The 11,458-nt window shown below is 41.7% G+C and overlaps 1 protein-coding gene and 2 long non-coding RNA genes across 4 annotated transcripts in view; 2 read left to right on the top strand and 1 right to left on the bottom strand.

The window, feature by feature from the left end:
- Positions 1 to 2,602: 2,602 nt before the first annotated feature.
- LOC130381831 (uncharacterized) lies at positions 2,603 to 5,455 on the top strand. The gene is made up of 5 exons (XR_008895479.1): positions 2,603 to 3,700; positions 3,829 to 4,019; positions 4,452 to 4,662; positions 4,992 to 5,188; positions 5,420 to 5,455. It is a non-coding gene; the product is annotated as an uncharacterized LOC130381831 (long non-coding RNA).
- A 13-nt stretch (positions 5,456 to 5,468) lies between these two features.
- Positions 5,469 to 9,190, bottom strand: LOC130381824 (uncharacterized). Of its 2 annotated transcripts, XM_056589609.1 has the most exons (6): positions 8,594 to 9,190; positions 7,719 to 7,847; positions 7,409 to 7,602; positions 6,962 to 7,109; positions 6,655 to 6,859; positions 5,469 to 6,161 (listed from the first exon to the last, which is right to left on the bottom strand). In XM_056589609.1, exons 1-6 carry the CDS (start codon positions 8,804 to 8,806, stop codon positions 5,845 to 5,847), a joined length of 1,206 nt encoding a protein of 401 aa, XP_056445584.1. In that variant the 5' UTR covers positions 8,807 to 9,190; the 3' UTR covers positions 5,469 to 5,844. The 2 variants fall into 2 exon arrangements, with proteins under 2 accessions (XP_056445584.1, XP_056445586.1); XM_056589611.1 differs by having other exon boundaries at positions 5,469 to 6,859.
- Positions 9,191 to 9,875: 685 nt separating this feature from the next.
- LOC130381830 (uncharacterized) overlaps positions 9,876 to 11,458 on the top strand; it is a 43,509-nt gene continuing 41,926 nt past the window's right edge. The window contains exon 1 of the long non-coding RNA XR_008895478.1: positions 9,876 to 10,017. This is a non-coding gene — a long non-coding RNA (uncharacterized LOC130381830). The remainder of the gene's footprint in view (positions 10,018 to 11,458) is intronic.

Raw genomic sequence — 11,458 nt, 5'->3', positions numbered from 1 at the left:
ACGTCATCCAGCTCACGTTGCGTATCCGTGCGCGTGCGCGTGTCATCTCATTAACATCTGTATATATTTGGCCAAGGCACACCTCTCCCAAGTGTGCCGTGGCCAAGGGGCTGTTCCGTGCTGGAAAAACGGATGGTGTGGTCACACTAGCCAAACGTTCTAGACTTTAGTATGCAAATGAGCTCGGGCACGGGGCCGTGGCCCTAGTGTGAGGGGCCCCTAAGTCAACGAAGAATTGCTCACTTTTGGTACCACCTCGTAGTGGCCACCCGGTGCTACTGCAATGTTTGTCATTTCCACATTGGATGCTGATAGAACTCGCTGTGGTTGGGGCTTGGCATAGACATCTTTTATCATAGACGGAGCATCGAACGCTACCGCCTACTGGCGCTGACGAGACGCGGGGCCGCCATCTTGGAATGGTCTATGTGCTTTTCTTAGGCCCCGTTTACACAAAGGGAAAATGCAGATATTTCCACGCGGTTTGGCCTCTCATTTACACGAAAACGCTGTTTTTATCACTGAAAACAATCATTTCTGAAAACTTCGGCCAAAGTGGAGATTTCTGAAAAGGCCGGTTATGTGTTGTCGTGTCAACGGGGAGAAACGGGGTTTTAGGTTCTGAAGCGTCACATTATGCACCAGGAAATGCTTAACGTCATATGAGAGCCCCATGTTTAAAGTTACAGGAAGACGCTCGTGTTATTCGTTGTTGTTGATTCTGAGGATTCTGATTGGCTTGCATGGCTTTATCCTTCTCCCTACACTGCCGCCCATAGGTTTGGCATAGTTATAATGGCGCTCGACGGCGTATTTATGCGTTTTGATGTAAACGACAACTTTTTTGAAAACGATGTTGCGTGTTATTTTTTAAAACAGATCGGGGGAAATATTTGTTTCTATAAATACCCTGCTACGTATAAACGTGGCCTCATAAAGTCAAAAAGTGGAAAACTAATCTAAAATAATAATTGTTAAACATAGGCCTATAGAGAATCATCAGGGAATTAGTAACTTATACCTCCATGGTCGGTAAACAATGCGACTGCGATCGCTCAGACCTCTCGCTCAGGGCCGTGGCACCAAATCCTGGGCCCTGTATACAAGAGGTACTGATGCCCCCCCCCCCCCCGAATTCCCCCTACCAGCCCCCTGCGCTGAATTGTTGACGGGGGGGGGGTAGAGAACAATTGTTGACGGGGGGGACGTGGCCGTGTGCGACTCCTAGCACTATGGGCTGGTGGATAATTCAAAAGAAATAAGAAAAAATACATCTTTTTTTTTTTTTGCCATGGGCCCCCCCTCTGCCTTGGGCCCCCCCCACAACTGTCCACCTTTCCCGCGCAGTCCGACGGCCCTGCTCTCGCTTATGATGCTACAATGCTAACAATGCTAAAAAACAAGAATATTTCTGCATCCTGTACGTCATGAAGTAGGGCGTGGCTAGGCTCCCAAGATGCGGAACCTGTGCGATTTCTTTCAAACGTTTTATAGGCTATATAGGCTATATTTTGCATGGATTGATTTGTTTTAATATGTAATATGTAATATAAGTAGGTGGTTTTAAAAAAAAATACTGTCGCCAGTAACAATTTCAACAATTAAAACATTAGCATATTTAACACTGGAGCAATATTTAAAATCCGAAAGCGCTTCCACACTGGCAAGTCGTTCCAAACTCTGAATGCTACAAACACGCAGCACTCTAGCCTTATCTCCATAGGACGCGACTATGTGTTCTAGCAAGGCTGCAGCCTTCACTTTGGGAAAACAGCCACAGCCTATTCACCTTATTACGCCACGCCCCATGTCCATGCTTGATTTCCGTGCGGCTTTCCATCAGCTGTAAAGTGTGGACGGTCGGTCCGTGTACTTTGCGGCCAATGGATTTTCGTTTTGAAATGAGAAAACCAAAATCGGGAAACGAGCTGTTTCCCGATTACCATATAGAGATAGGAAAACAAAAATCCGAAAATGACCCATTTTCCGAATTTTGTTTTGATAATAGAAAACGGAAAACGGTAAAACGACCAGTTATCTGATTTTCTTTGATGTGCTTAAACATTGACATCGGGAATTAAAATACTGCGTGGAAATCTTCTTTCTCAATTTTGCGAAGATTTTGTGTTGTGACCCGGAAGTTCCTCTCACAAGCTTAACCGTTACATTGCATGGAATGGAAATGGAGAGCTTCATATTGTTTCGCGGACCCAAACGGCTGACTATGAAGCAAGAGGACATGTCTGCAGACAAAATTTGCAGGATTTTTCAGGTGATGTTACTTTTCAACTTATAATTGACACTTTTATCCATTGCAAAAAAAATGCTCACACAGTTCACAGCGCCTTAGCTTGGTGGCATGTCATTCTACGACAGGTAGAATGAGTTAATGTTAGCATAGCCGCGGCTATTTTTTGAGCGCAAAATAGTTTTTTGACTTCCAGTTCCCACATGCAATTTTACAAACGGTAACATTAACATTTTGATTTTAACAATAACTCATTTGTTGGAGAGACTAGTGATGTACTAGTAGTGGTAATAATACTAGTTGACATGACATAACTGTTTAGGGATGTTCTCTCTACTAGATTGATTAGTTAGCATAGTTCGCTAAATATCTAACTGCCAGGGCTCGCAAATATCTAGCCACTCCTTCATCCACAATGCCGTGTGAAAGACGTTGTTGTCACTTGTCAGTCACAGGACACATGGTGCTAAAGAAGCCGTCAGCTTTACTATCAGGGAATGTGAACAAGGTAGTTTGCCACACCAGCTGGCGAAAGGAAGACTATATTGTGTCATGGTGTGGTCAATGGTTGTTTGACAATAAAGAGACATTTTCAACCATCCACTGGCTAAGAAGCCCAAATCATTTCTGTTTGATTTGAAAAGATAAGAAACATTTGTATTCAACCAAACAATAGCTAAAAAGCCCGAATTCTTTTTGGGATGATGATATATTAATGTTCCATATGGAAAAGCAAAGAGAACTGCTAAAGACTTGGCGCTCTGAGATTCTTCTGAACAAACTTCTGAAGAGTGCGTTACAAATAAAATGAATTATTATTAAAGAACTGCTGAGTTGCAGCACCATTGTTTTAGTTTTTCATTAATGAAAAAAGAAAACATGTTAAATGTATATATCCGTCTTTTGTCATGATTAATATACAGAGAAAATCGGTAATATGTGATAAATCATGATTAATCCACAGATTAATCCACACTTTTTTTTTTTATCATTTCACAGCCCTAATGTATATATGAATTGTTTTAAGTATGTTGACCTGTGATGTATATTTGTTATGGAAACACGGGATTAGTAGTATTTGTACTATTTAATTACAATGTTTTTTAATCCTTTATGGTATTTTTCATTTAATTCTATTAAACAGGTCAGTTGCAGCAGTCTTTATATCACGGACGACTCCAACACGGCAATATTTCCAGAGCCAGCAGGCCATTTTTCAATAATTAATCTAACTAATCGCAGTCATTATGAGGTCCACGGCGATGCAGAGCACCTTCCACCCGCTGCTGGTGCCCCTGCTTTTGGGTTCATGCGCCGACCCTCACCGGCTTCTGCTTCTGCCACATCTTTTTCTGCGTCTGGTTTTTCCACTGAAACACCACCACCACCACCACGAGCTGGAACTCCACGAGCTAGTGGAGCTAGCTTGTTCCAGGGAAGATCATTCCAAAGGTTACTTGTTAAATATGTAACTTGTGAAATATGTAACTGATCTCTGCTGCTAAAATCTCGTCCTATAATATATAAATATCATTTTAGGCCCATAGGTGTGATTTTAAGACGGTCTGATTTATCCCCAGGTCAATCCATCTGGCAGAAATTGTTAATGAGAAACTCAGTCCTTCCAGGACAGTAGTTGTGCGCTTTTTGGAAGCTGAGGCCTGCGTTGAACGAATTTCGGCCAAAGTTCAAGATGCCGTGGGCTCTGATGAGCCTATTACCTTGACGGACACCCAAGGAAACGAAATAATGGACTCTGAGGGCACAAGAAGTAAGTTGTATGATCAGAAACTTGCTTCTAATTTGTGGTTTCTAATTAACCTTAATGTTGATTTTTAAAGGAGTCATTGATTGCAAAAAACAAATTTACCTTGTCACAGTTGATTAACGACAGTTCAGTGGGTAAAATGTACATACAATGAACCCTTAAAGTCCATTGACACTTCTTTCATATGCAAATCTCACAATTAGAAACCGGTAGGTATGTAAAGCAGGATTTGCTAAGAAGATGTAGCTGAAAAGGTGCTGTTCTGACCCTTTGTTCATTACAACCGCAAGCTGTAGTATTATGTTGTTGCTAACGTATCCTCCCTGTTTCTATTATCGGTAGATGTGATGGTTTAGTTTATTGGCAATGTGGCTAACGTTATTTCATGTCCCTGACTGTGTTTCATTCAAATAAATAACACGTGTTTGTTTACAGCCCAACCAATGTTACATACCCTATTCGGAGACCGTAAGGAACCGTGTGAAATACCCCCAAAAAGTCAATGACCCCTTTTAAAAACAGAAGTGAAGTTAATGTTTTCTGACTTCTTAGGTTCCCAGTTCTGGAAACAGAACTCAAGAAAAATATATGCTGTGCCTGAAAGTGACTTTGTGGAGTTTCAGAATGGGAGAAGAGCTAAAACAAGGTAATACAACATTTGATCTGTAGGCAAATTCATATATGAACTAAAACTTCCTGAAGGAAATACCAGTGTAATGCAAAAGTTAAGAAAGGAAAAAGAAAGTAGAGTGGAAGAATAATTATTATTTGAACTTAATTTGGTCTGCTTTTTTGAGTGATGATCATGAATGAAGTCATTATGATTCAATTATATGACAACAATGTCTCATAGGTTGACGCTTTTACAGAGTAAATTAAGATTTATAAAATATTCAGAAAGATATTCAAACATTTGTTCATATGCACCATTTGAAAAAAATCTTTAATCCTTTCTTTTCTGTTCATACATTTAAGTCGAAGGGATGGAGATTCAAGCCTGCAGGAGGTCCTTGGACGTGTTGACCAGCTGAAGCAAGCCGCCGGGAGTCTCCAAGAGGTCACTAATTCAATCAACCAGCTGTCTCAGCTGGCCAAGTCTCAAAAGGAGGAGATAATGGCAAATGTCGGTTTGCAGCCCTTAAAGGAAGCCTTTGCATGTCTTGTGTGTAAAGGTACGTGTAAGATATGTAACAGTAGGTCATTCTACAGTACAAAACATAGCCGCCTGCCACCCTCAAGCACTGCGCTGACCAGCTGTCACGGGTGTTCATCGCCATCTTCAACATTCACTCTGCGATAAAACACACTTCTGATTGCTTAGTTAATTTCCTTCTATATTGCAACTAACAATTAAATGTTATTTTCTGCATCAATTTATAATATATATTTTTTTAACCTTGCAGCTGTAATGGCAGATCCCATGTTCGCCACATGCTGTGAATTGATAATTGGATGTCGTACCTGTGTGGAGCTGTGGTTAGTCACATCAGACCACTGCTTGAAATGCAGGGCAGGAGACTTTGAAAATAAAATACATGAAGTGAAGGGTCTCTCTGCTGCCTTGTCACTTTTCAAGGAGAGAGAAATTGATTTGATTTGATAGATAATTGTTTGTTATTGTTTGTTATGTTTACATTACTGGAACTACCTCAGTTTGTTTGTTGGATGTTATTATGGGTACATGACCAGAAAGATGTTGTTTGTTGTAATGTTTATATTGTGTGTGACCGTTTTAAAAAAAAGAAAAGAAAAAAGACAACTTCCACTTTATCATTGTTGTAATAAAATGTTATTTTTGGTATACTGCTTCTTCATTGACCATTGCAGGTCACTGTGTAACAGGTCGCACATGTCTTGAGGTGATATCAATCAGAGACCTCACTGCATTTTTAAAAGGGCCATAGTTATGGTTAACCACATTTTGGAAGAGGGATAGCAAATCAAAGAGAGAACCAAACTCAGTTTCAGTCCATTGTTGGGCTTCTTCAGAGGGGAAAGGATCACTTCCAAAAATGGATTCTCTTTTCAAGGCTGATCCCATTTCCTGCTGATACAGGTCAGCTGCAACTGCACCGACTGGCAGAAGGTCCTCAGAAAGTTTTGCAGGACACCCTTCTTTAGCCAGTTCGTTTGGTATTCCCCTTCCTGCAAGACAGTAAAGTGAGTAGTGAGATTAAAGGGGTTACACTTGTGGGGAGGTAATCATTTTGCCAATGATGTTTTGACTTGTTATTTTAGTTGTCTTTCACAGCATATTGGAGTTGACAATAATGACAGCTTCATTCAGATGGGGGTCATTCCTACAAAATTCACCCAATGTAAATGCCCTCAAATTAAAGATGAATGTCTGTGCTTTGAGCATGTATTCATTTACATTCAACTCCAAACCTGTAGAAGTCATCTAAAAAAGCAAGAACATGGTCAACGTCCAAAAAACTTGATTCTAACTAATAACATGTTTTACTAATTGAATCTGCCCCTCTACAGAAAGTACTGGATTTGCAGTGTTGCAATTTGAGCTACACATTTGTGAATCCATTTCAGATTGAACTCTACAATAGAACATCAAAATTAATTTACACTGCTTTATTAGCAAGTTATGCCTGTAATACCGCCAGTAAAATGAAATTAATCATACCTGGGATCCTGTGTGCATTCCATGCCTGTACGACATTTGTGATGCCAATCCTAGCCAGCTGGCATGTCAGGTTTGACACACAATACCTGGATGTGTTGTCCTCCATGTCCAGTTCCTCCTGGTCCACCAGCTGTACCAGAGCTGTCTTCAAAGGGTAGTTGACTCGAGCATTCACCTCCGACCACATTCTCTCTATCACATGGTTCTGTGCAGGTTATAAGGATAGTGTCAGTCTGCCTGCCCTCATTAGAAATACGCCTCAATGGCAAGAAACCAGGATTAATTTTTAACAACACATTTATTTTACCCTTGTAGAAGGTGTCTGAAGGTAGGGCTGCCTTTGAGTATTGTGTCGATGTTCTGCCAGTTTTTCCTGGATGAATAAAGCCAGATAGAATTCTTTCCCACAGTCAACTCTGACCTGGTCCCATATTCCATAGGAAAGAACAGCAGGCCTGAAGATAAATCACCGACAAACGTAAAATATACATAAACAGCATCAGTCTCTTAGCCATGGCCAGCTAAAGTGACAATTACATTTTTTTGTCAAAATTGGAATGATATCAATAATAGTAAAACTGGAAGATTAACTAAGAAACTGGAAGAGGGAAAAAGTTTTTTGTTTTTTCCAAATTAATTATTTCCATATTACAAATCTAGGTTTTAACCTTTTTTAATGTACTTGTTCAAGTCTGGGTCCTCCTAAGGAGACAACTTTGGGTTCCACCTTACAAAGTCTGTGAAGTTAATTTACCGGTACACTTCCTCATAAATCACGATGTTGTTCTTTATTGGCATGGTGGAGTGACCGACCACCTTCTTGCTGAAACCATCGATAGCCATAACATGAGTCACTCCAAACATAACAAGCTTCTCATTCTGATCTACATGCAGCTTGTGACCCATGTATTCTGCATTGTAGGGTATGGGGTTCAGATTCCGGGCACCCTAAAATATAAGAATTCCATTATAATAAAAACTCAATAATCTTTCATTCGTATGATTAGAATCTCAACACGTATGTTCTATTGAAATGTAGAAAACACAATGCTATTTGACCTTACCTGCTGTCTTGCAATGTGGTAGGGTTGATGAATACTTCTCAACACATTGCCCACTCTGCCTTCAGAAGCTTTAACCCCTTTTGCGGATAGATATCCAGTCATCATTTTTCGACCAAAAGACGATCCAGTCTGGGGGGGTGGGTGTAGGTATGATGTTTAGCATACATAATATATATACATATTATAAAACAATTGGGTTCTATCGAGTTATTAAGCCGTTTCTGATTGGACGAGAGACGTTCCATGAGTTGGAATATCCCAGGACATCCCAACTCGGACTTTCACAGCTAATAATAAATCACTCTGCGATGAAACATTCTAAAGCGCGCTGATGATAACTGTTAGTTCTTGTAATTCCAAACCAAGACGTTGACTGGAACTATTTTTTGTTGCGGAGAAACAATGGTGAAATTAACATTTTTTAAATCAATAACTTCGTGTTGAAATGTTAATTGGTTGAATATAAAATTGTTTTATAAAAGCAATATAGTACTCGTGCGAGTGGGGTAGGTAAGCGATATTGTTACCTGCTGTTACCTGCTGTTACCTACGGCCGAACACCACCCGTGGGAATATCCCTTACCTACCCCACTCGCAGCCTACTATATTGCTTAAATATATATATTTAATTATAAATAGTAAATCATCTTAGTTTAAATTTAAGATTAAGACGTGGATTTTTTAAAAATACAGAAATATTTCCTGTTGATTAACAACCAACGTGTTTATGAATTAAATCCAAAAATTGCATTAGCACCAGTCAGATGCCCGACTTTGCATATAACTGTGGTCAGCTTTTTATGTAAGAGTAGCATTCCTTTGTATGCTTAACAAAAGCGGTAATCGTGAAAGGCGGATGATAAAAAAAAACCTACCTCGAGAATACCTTCAGCGACTTCAACTTCAAGTTGACTATCAGGGCAGAAGTCCCTGACAAGCCCCTGCTCAGCACACCACCTCCGCACATTCCTCTCGGAAAACCCCCGTGTAGTTCCAAACTGGGTGCATAACGCAGTGGCGATATCCCCACAGGACATTCCATTATTTCGGTGTTCTGAAATAAAACCTGCATATTCGTGCAATGCCATTTTGAGGTGCGTCTCAAGGATGTCTGGCTCCAAATGAAATACACCGCCAACTACTGATAGCTTGGCTCCAAATTAAATACACCGCGCGCCAACTACTGATAGCTTCCGGGTCACAACACAAAAATATTCGCAAAATTGAGAAAGAAGATTTCCACGCAGTATTTTAATTCCCGATGTCCATGTTTAAGCACATCAAAGAAAATCAGATAACTGGTCGTTTTACCGTTTTCCGTTTTCTATTATCAAAACAAAATTCGGAAAATGGGTCATTTTCGGATTTTTGTTTTCCTATCTCTATATGGTAATCGGGAAACAGCTCGTTTCCCGATTTTGGTTTTCTCATTTCAAAACGAAAATCCATTGGCCGCAAAGTACACGGACCACGGTCCTGCCCACGTGGGTCATCCTGCCCATGTGGGCTTGGCCTGGGCGTTGACGTCACACGCACAGAGAAAAGACCCAAAGCGCTCCGAGCCATAGACATCTTATAGGTAGACGGACCATTGGCTGCTGGGACGTGAGAAATACGGCCGCCATCTTGGAGTGGTCAACCGGGAGCAGCAACAGCAGCAGAAACAGGATGCCGGGCTGTTGTTCAGCGTATTCCTGCTCAAATCGGCGGACAATCCATAATAGGAATCGGGGGATTACTTTTCACATGCACGATTTAACATTACCGTACTATTGGTATAATTAGTATTGAATAATAAAACACGCCAAACCATGTGGCCTTTATCATAGCTACACGTATGACAAAAAACTGCATGAAAATCAGTGGTATTCAGTGAGGTATGATTAATTAAATGCGCTGACAGTTCATTGCTCCAGCCAAACGGATTACACTGAGTGGAGCGGATGACCACTCCAAGATGGCGGCCCCGCGTCTCGTCAGCGCCAGTAGGCGGTAGCATTCGATGCTCCGTCTACCTATAAGATGTCTATGCTCCGAGCAGCCAGCGAGCGCTCAGTGCAGTCTGGCTCAGACCCCGGACAGTGGCTCTGTGTTGCGTATAATATTACCGTATATGTCTTTTGTCGTTTTAAAAGCGTAAAAGAATGCTCAGCTAATCATAGCAATCGTTTGTTTTATTGTATTCTGCAGGACGTTAAGTGTTGGTATTTAGTTTGCGGTTATCGAAACTAACGGTTGGACGCGAACATGAATGACATCAAACTGGCTGTGCTGGGCAGCGAGGGAGTGGGGAAATCAGGTGTACCGTGGAGGGACACGTTGTTAGGGAACAGGGCGGCGAGGCGACTTTCCGTCTCGTAAACGGTCGTTGCCATTTGAAACGGTCGATGCCATTTCCGAACATTTCCGATTGCGTCCGCTCTCCGATCTTGAATTCCGAATGCTTCGTGAAACGGTCGATGCCATTTCCGACCATGTCCGATTGCGTCCGCTCTTGGAGTCAGTTAAAAACAGCACAGGGTGGAATGTTTTTTTCCGCTCAGTTGCCGTGAGTAATTATGAAACTATCTATGCCAGTCATACATAATGATTGATTGAATAGAGGAGACCTGGGACAGTTGCAACACTTTTTGCTATAATGGCTCTTTTGCTTAGCAACAATTTGAATTTAAGGGATGATATTTGAATAAAATAAACTTACATCTGTCAGCTATTCATCAATACAATTTAAGGATGATTACCTTAAGTACATTATTCACAGTTGGCCTTTGAATGTAAGATGCCAACAGCAACTGTCCCCGTAAAGACACCCATGATAAAGACTGATATGCTCGGATATAAATAACAATAATCGGGTTAAATAACTTCACATGGTGTGTCTGGTGTGTTTCCAGCATTCGTAGTGTTGATCAGCAGATATATAGTCCGCCAAGACGTTGAGGTTGCTTAGCAACCAGAGACTCTGTCCATGTAAGTGAACGGAGCGTTCCCTCTTCGTCATAACTATCAAACCAAACATCCTTCACATTCACCGAGCGAACATTATGAAAGTAAAATGCCCATTTCTCGTTAAAAATGTTTCCATAAAAGCATTTAATGGCGTAACTATGTTACTATTTCCACACAGAATAAAGAAAGATGTCGGCCGTATGCTTCTGTCCAAGCTCACTACTCTCTTCCAGTGACGTCGGGTCAAGCTCAACGCTGATTGGGCAACGCGGCTAATCAATTCAAGATCGGAGAGCGGACGCAATCGGAAATGTTCGGAAATGGCATCGACCGTTTCAAATGGCAACGACCGTTTACGAGACGGAAAGTCGCGGCGGCGAGGGTTCAGCGTCAGACAGGCAGGTAGTCGGGCAGGCAGGGGTTCTGCGACAGGTAGGCAGAGTGAAGGACGGAGAACTAGGGAAGAGGGGAGAGGGTTATCAAGAGAACGGGAACACTGAACTGGGTCTAGAGAATGCTGACAGGACCGATACGAACTGGGTAGTTGCAATCGACGAACTGGCGCGGGCTGGATGGAGATCCCCGGCTGAAGTAGGAAGTGGAGATTGATGATCGAAGACAAGTGTGACGGAAGAATGAGGTACAGTGGCGTCAAGTGGCCACTAGATGGGGGTGTTGGACTGCGTAGCAGGACGCGGCGTGACGCAGGTGTCCCGTGGACGGACAGTGCAGTGCGCGCCTTATACATGACCCTCATATTAATAACCATATGCTTTTGGTTCTGCAGCTCT

This window comes from Gadus chalcogrammus, chromosome 4 (genome assembly GCF_026213295.1).
Source record: "Gadus chalcogrammus isolate NIFS_2021 chromosome 4, NIFS_Gcha_1.0, whole genome shotgun sequence".
Classification (NCBI taxonomy): domain Eukaryota; kingdom Metazoa; phylum Chordata; class Actinopteri; order Gadiformes; family Gadidae; genus Gadus; species Gadus chalcogrammus.
Note: the sequence above shows the minus strand (reverse complement) of the source record. Positions and strands in the feature narration are given on the sequence as shown.

Bases quoted from the DNA above. Each gene is read 5' to 3' on its own strand.
- LOC130381824 (XM_056589609.1), bottom strand. From the start codon at position 8,806: ATGGCATTGCACGAATATGCAGGTTTTATTTCAGAACACCGAAATAAT. The intron at 7,848-8,593 runs GTAGGTTTTTTT...CCACCCCCCCAG, and splicing joins TCGCTGAAGGTATTCTCGAG to ACTGGATCGTCTTTTGGTCG. The intron at 7,603-7,718 runs GTAAGGTCAAAT...CTTATATTTTAG, and splicing joins ACCACATTGCAAGACAGCAG to GGTGCCCGGAATCTGAACCC.